Source organism: Notothenia rossii (assembly GCF_949606895.1).
Source record: "Notothenia rossii genome assembly, chromosome: 6".
Lineage (NCBI taxonomy): Eukaryota > Metazoa > Chordata > Actinopteri > Perciformes > Nototheniidae > Notothenia > Notothenia rossii.
In genome coordinates this window covers 4,993,254-5,000,753 of record NC_136909.1, presented here as the reverse complement: position 1 = coordinate 5,000,753, position 7,500 = coordinate 4,993,254, and the positions used below count along the sequence as shown (strand labels likewise).

The 7,500-nt window shown below is 39.4% G+C and overlaps 1 protein-coding gene across 1 annotated transcript in view; it reads right to left on the bottom strand.

The window, feature by feature from the left end:
• Nucleotides 1-7,500, bottom strand: part of citb (citron rho-interacting serine/threonine kinase b) — a 124,499-nt gene that overhangs the window by 38,955 nt on the left and 78,044 nt on the right. The window contains exons 19-20 of the mRNA XM_079687075.1: nt 4,991-5,126; nt 1,689-1,793 (exon numbers count right to left, since the gene is read on the bottom strand). Of these exons, the coding sequence (XP_079543201.1) occupies nt 1,689-1,793; nt 4,991-5,126 (241 nt within the window). The remainder of the gene's footprint in view (nt 1-1,688; nt 1,794-4,990; nt 5,127-7,500) is intronic.

The window sequence follows — 7,500 nt, the reverse complement described above, 5'->3', positions numbered from 1 at the left end:
GCGACACACGGAGCTGCTGGGAGGCAAGGAGCATTTCAGATTTGATCCTTAAAGGATTATCGAATAAATATGTTTTCATGAACCCTCATTTCTTTTTTACAGTTTTTAAATCAGAGACTAAATATATTTCTTGAGGGTAATTCAATAAATACATGTCTGTTGAGTCCGTTTAACTTCTTGTGATTTCATAAATATATTTATTTGATCTTTTTAGCGCTCTTTGTTACTTTAACTTCTTTACTTTGATATAAATATTTCCAATTAACTGCCATGAACCCACAAGTCAGGTATTCAGATGACTCACATCCGCTCTTACAGCTTGATTCCTCTCCTCTCCATACAGCTTGATTCCTCTCCCTAAGGCTCGATTCCTCTCCTCTCCCTACAGCTCGATTCCTTTCCTTACAGCTCGATTCCTCTCCTCTCCATACAGCTCAATTCCTTTCCTTACATCTTGAATTCTCTTCTCTCCATACAGCTTGATTCCTTTCCTTACAGCTCGATTCCTCTCCTCTCCATACAGCTCGATTCCTTTCCTCTCCCTACAGCTCGATTCCTTCCCTTACAGCTCGATTCCTCTCCTCTCCATACAGCTCGATTCCATTCCTTACAGCTCGATTTCTCTTCTCTCCATACAGCTTGATTCCTTTCCTTACAGCTTGATTCCTCTCATCTCCATACAGCTCGATTCCTTTCCTTACAGCTCAATTTCTCTTCTCTCCATACAGCTTGATTCCTTTCCTTACAGCTCGATTCTTCTCCACTCCATACAGGTCGATTCCTTTCCTTACAGCTCGATTTCTCTTCTCTCCATACAGCTCGATTCCTTTCCTTACAGCTCGATTCCTCTCCTCTCCATACAGCTCAATTCCTTTCCTTACAGCTCGATTCCTCTCCTCTCCATACAGCTCAATTCCTTTCCTTACAGCTCGATTCCTCTCCTCTCCATACAGCTCGATTCCTTTCCTTACAGCTCGATTTCTCTTCTCTCCATACAGCTCGATTCCTTTCCTTACAGCTCGATTCCTCTCCTCTCCATACAGCTCGATTCCTTTCCTTACAGCTCGATTCCTCTCCTCTCCATACAGCTTGATTCCTTCCCTTACAGCTCGATTCCTCTCCTCTCGATACAGCTCGATTCCATTCCTTACAGCTCGATTTCTCTTCTCTCCATACAGCTTGATTCCTTTCCTTACAGCTTGATTCCTCTAATCTCCATACAACTCGATTCCTTTCCTTACAGCTTAATTTCTCTTCTCTCCATACAGCTTGATTCCTTTCCTTACAGCTCGATTCCTCTCATCTCCATACAGCTCGATTCCTTTCCTTACAGCTCGATTTCTCTTCTCTCCATACAGCTCGATTCCTTTCCTTACAGCTCGATTCCTCTCCTCTCCATACAGCTCAATTCCTTTCCTTACAGCTCGATTCCTCTCCTCTCCATACAGCTCAATTCCTTTCCTTACAGCTCGATTCCTCTCTGTTTTTCACGTATTGTGTGATATCTATCCATGTTGATGTTACACATGGAGCTGCTGTGATGCAAGTCACATTTCAGACTTGATCATTAAAGTATTATCGTATCTATATATCTATAATATGCATCCCTACTTTAAAAATGTAATATTTGTACATGATAACTTGGATAAAAACATATAAGCCCATGGCAGTGATGTGGGATGGCGCACCTCCTCCAGCAGCCTCTGCTTCAGATCCCTCTCTCCCTCCAGCTTCTGCTGCAGACTGTGGGCGTTCATCTCCAGCATGGCGTGCTTCTTCTCCAGATCGTTCATCTGAGAGCAGGAAGAAAGAAACTCTTCAAATATATATATATACAGAGGTGGGAAGTAGTGGAGTACAAATACTTTGTTACTGTACTTAAGTACATGTTTCTGGTATCAGTACTTTACTCCACTACTTATTTTTCTGACCACTTTTTACTTTTACTTCTTACATTTTGAACACAAATACCTGTACTTTCTACTTCTTACATTTTGAACACAAATACCTGTACTTTCTACTTCTTACATGTTGAACACAAATACCTGTACTTTCTACTTCTTACATGTTGAACACAAATACCTGTACTTTCTACTTCTTACATTTTGAACACAAATACCTGTACTTTCTACTTCTCACATGTTGAACACAAATACCTGTACTTTCTACTTCTCACATTTTGAACACAAATACCTGTACTTTCTACTTCTTACATGTTGAACTCAAATACCTGTACTTTCTACTTCTTACATGTTGAACACAAATACCTGTACTTTCTACTTCTTACATGTTGAACCCAAATACCTGTACTTTCTACTTCTTACATGTTGAACCCAAATACCTGTACTTTCTACTTCTTACATGTTGAACCCAAATACCTGTACTTTTACTTCTTACATGTTGAACACAAATACCTGTACTTTCTACTTCTTACATGTTGAACACAAATACCTGTACTTTCTACTTCTTACATGTTGAACACAAATACCTGTACTTTCTACTTCTTACATGTTGAACACAAATACCTGTACTTTCTACTTCTTACATGTTGAACACAAATACCTGTACTTTCTACTTCTTACATGTTGAACCCGAATACCTGTACTTTTACTTCTTACATGTTGAACACAAATACCTGTACTTTCTACTTCTTACATGTTGAACACAAATACCTGTACTTTCTACTTCTTACATGTTGAACTCAAATACCTGTACTTTCTACTTCTTACATTTTGAACTCAAATACCTGTACTTTCTACTTCTTACATGTTGAACACAAATACCTGTACTTTCTACTTCTTACATGTTGAACCCAAATACCTGTACTTTCTACTTCTTACATGTTGAACACAAATACCTGTACTTTCTACTTCTTACATGTTGAACACAAATACCTGTACTTTCTACTTCTTACATGTTGAACACAAATACCTGTACTTTCTACTTCTTACATGTTGAACACAAATACCTGTACTTTCTACTTCTTACATGTTGAACTCAAATACCTGTACTTTCTACTTCTTACATGTTGAACACAAATACCTGTACTTTCTACTTCTCACATGTTGAACACAAATACCTGTACTTTCTACTTCTTACATGTTGAACTCAAATACCTGTACTTTCTACTTCTTACATGTTGAACACAAATACCTGTACTTTCTACTTCTTACATGTTGAACTCAAATACCTGTACTTTCTACTTCTCACATGTTGAACACAAATACCTGTACTTTCTACTTCTTACATGTTGAACTCAAATACCTGTACTTTCTACTTCTTACATGTTGAACACAAATACCTGTACTTTCTACTTCTTACATGTTGAACTCAAATACCTGTACTTTCTACTTCTTACATTTTGAACTCAAATACCTGTACTTTCTACTTCTTACATGTTGAACTCAAATACCTGTACTTTCTACTTCTTACATGTTGAACACAAATACCTGTACTTTCTACTTCTTACATGTTGAACACAAATACCTGTACTTTCTACTTCTTACATGTTGAACACAAATACCTGTACTTTCTACTTCTTACATGTTGAACCCAAATACCTGTACTTTCTACTTCTTACATGTTGAACACAAATACCTGTACTTTCTACTTCTTACATGTTGAACACAAATACCTGTACTTTCTACTTCTTACATGTTGAACACAAATACCTGTACTTTCTACTTCTTACATGTTGAACACAAATACCTGTACTTTCTACTTCTTACATGTTGAACTCAAATACCTGTACTTTCTACTTCTTACATGTTGAACACAAATACCTGTACTTTCTACTTCTCACATGTTGAACACAAATACCTGTACTTTCTACTTCTTACATGTTGAACTCAAATACCTGTACTTTCTACTTCTTACATGTTGAACACAAATACCTGTACTTTCTACTTCTTACATGTTGAACTCAAATACCTGTACTTTCTACTTCTCACATGTTGAACACAAATACCTGTACTTTCTACTTCTTACATGTTGAACTCAAATACCTGTACTTTCTACTTCTTACATGTTGAACACAAATACCTGTACTTTCTACTTCTTACATGTTGAACTCAAATACCTGTACTTTCTACTTCTTACATTTTGAACTCAAATACCTGTACTTTCTACTTCTTACATTTTGAACTCAAATACCTGTACTTTCTACTTCTTACATGTTGAACACAAATACCTGTACTTTCTACTTCTTACATTTTGAACTCAAATACCTGTACTTTCTACTTCTTACATGTTGAACTCAAATACCTGTACTTTCTACTTCTTACATTTTGAACTCAAATACCTGTACTTTCTACTTCTTACATTTTGAACTCAAATACCTGTACTTTCTACTTCTTACATGTTGAACCCAAATACCTGTACTTTCTACTTCTTACATGTTGAACTCAAATACCTGTACTTTCTACTTCTTACATGTTGAACTCAAATACCTGTACTTTCTACTTCTTACATGTTGAACACAAATACCTGTACTTTCTACTTCTTACATGTTGAACACAAATACCTGTACTTTCTACTTCTCTCATTTTCCAAACAGGCTGGTTCCTTTAGTCTGAATGTGTGTTTGGTGGCGTGATCATTATTATTTAGAGTCATTGCGTGCCTATTGATTTGAACACGATCCGTGTATCCATCATTTCCTGGTCTTCTCTAAAGAAGAGGGACCAATGAAAACGTTGTCATGTTGCCGTTGGTCACCATGGAAACATTCATTAGCTAACAATGACATTATTGTTCTATTAATATAAAGGGAGGTCAGGTACTCTTTAAAACAGCTGCTAGTTATGGGTACTTTTTACTGAATTACATTTCAAAGCCTCTTTACTTTGACTTGAGTAAAGAAGTTTAGTCAGTACTTCTACTTTCAGCAGAGTATTTTTAAACACGAGTATCTGCACTTCTACTTGAGTAAAGGATGTGTGCACTTTTGCCATCTCTGTATATATATATCCGTCAGAGTGAAAAAGCTTACGGTGTCGGTGAGGCTCTCAGCCTGGATCTTCTGGTCTTTGAGCGCTTGCTGCAGGGCCACGATCTCTGCTTGGTGCTCCTTCACCGCCTGCTCCACCGCCAGACGAGACTCCGAGCTGCGCTGCTCTGAACGGAGCCTGGAGCGTGAAACATAAATACATTGTTTATAAAGTTACTTTAAAGAAGCCTTATTAGGTTTTGGCTGGTTTTCCCTTTCCGGTAGTGTGTTATATAGGTGTTAGTGCATGTAAATGGTCTGCAAATCCCTGTGTTCCCTCCAGAGGTAGTGTATATTTCCCCGAAAAACACCTTTATTGGACTTTTTTTACTTCCGGGAACATAATGACATCACTATGGAACACTCGCTACTGGATAGCCTAAGGGACGGGACATATCTAAGCGGTTCACCAATCATGAATTGAGAATAGATCCGACCCGCATCTTCTTTGTTTTACCCAGAACCGAACCCACATTTTTTTGGGGAAAAAATACCAAACCCGAAACTCATTTTTTTCTGGTCACCCGTCGGGTACCCGACCCGATGCAGGACTCTGGTCTGTAGCTGTAAATGCTAATGAGATGCTGCTGGCCACGCCCCTCTAAGAGATGATTGGTTAAAAAGAACTCAATGGTGCTCTAGGAGGAGATTCAGGTGATAAGGTGGGGGGGGGGGTTACCTTGGTTGCTGATTGGCTAATGGTTACACAAGACAACACATCGTTATGACATCACAAAGTGGCCAAAATCTGATCAGCTCATTTTCAGACAGCTTTTTATAGAAATGGATCAAAAAGAGAGAGAATCTTTGTTCCTGAAACTTTCAGAGTCTCTTTCCACAGAGGGGACACATGTTGATGTAGAAGAGACATGGAGAAGAGGGGACACATGTTGATGTAGAAGAGACATGAAGAAGAGGGGACACATGTTGATGTAGAAGAGACATGAAGAAGAGGGGACACATGTTGATGTAGAAGAGACATGAAGAAGAGGGGACACATGTTGATGTAGAAGAGACATGAAGAAGAGGGGACACATGTTGATGTAGAAGAGACATGAAGAAGAGGGGACACATGTTGATGTAGAAGAGACATGAAGAAGAGGGGACACATGTTGATGTAGAAGAGACATGAAGAAGAGGGGACACATGTTGATGTAGAAGAGACATGGAGAAGAGGGGACACATGTTGATGTAGAAGAGACATGAAGAAGAGGGGACACATGTTGATGTAGAAGAGACATGAAGAAGAGGGGACACATGTTGATGTAGAAGAGACATGAAGAAGAGGGGACACATGTTGATGTAGAAGAGACATGGAGAAGAGGGGACACATGTTGATGTAGAAGAGACATGAAGAAGAGGGGACACATGTTGATGTAGAAGAGACATGAAGAAGAGGGGACACATGTTGATGTAGAAGAGACATGGAGAAGAGGGGACACATGTTGATGTAGAAGAGACATGAAGAAGAGGGGACACATGTTGATGTAGAAGAGACATGAAGAAGAGGGGACACATGTTGATGTAGAAGAGACATGAAGAAGAGGGGACACATGTTGATGTAGAAGAGACATGGAGAAGAGGGGGCACATGTTGATGTAGAAGAGACATGAAGAAGAGGGGACACATGTTGATGTAGAAGAGACATGAAGAAGAGGGGACACATGTTGATGTAGAAGAGACATGAAGAAGAGGGGGCACATGTTGATGTAGAAGAGACATGGAGAAGAGGGGACACATGTTGATGTAGAAGAGACATGAAGAAGAGGGGACACATGTTGATGTAGAAGAGACATGAAGAAGAGGGGACACATGTTGATGTAGAAGAGACATGGAGAAGAGGGGACACATGTTGATGTAGAAGAGACATGAAGAAGAGGGGACACATGTTGATGTAGAAGAGACATGGAGAAGAGGGGACACATGTTGATGAAGAAGAGACATGAAGAAGAGGGGACACATGTTGATGTAGAAGAGACATGGAGAAGAGGGGACACATGTTGATGTAGAAGAGACATGAAGAAGAGGGGACACATGCTGATGTAGAAGAGACATGAAGAAGAGGGGACACATGTTGATGTAGAAGAGATATGAAGAAGAGGGGACACATGTTGATGTAGAAGAGACATAGAGAAGAGGGGACACATGTTGATGTAGAAGAGACATGGAGAAGAGGGGACACATGTTGATGTAGAAGAGACATGAAGAAGAGGGGACACATGTTGATGTAGAAGAGACATGGAGAAGAGGGGACACATGTTGATGTAGAAGAGACATGAAGAAGAGGGGACACATGCTGATGTAGAAGAGACATGAAGAAGAGGGGACACATGTTGATGTAGAAGAGATATGAAGAAGAGGGGACACATGTTGATGTAGAAGAGACATAGAGAAGAGGGGACACATGTTGATGTAGAAGAGACATGGAGAAGAGGGGACACATGTTGATGTAGAAGAGACATGAAGAAGAGGGGACACATGTTGATGTAGAAGAGACATGAAGAAGAGGGGAC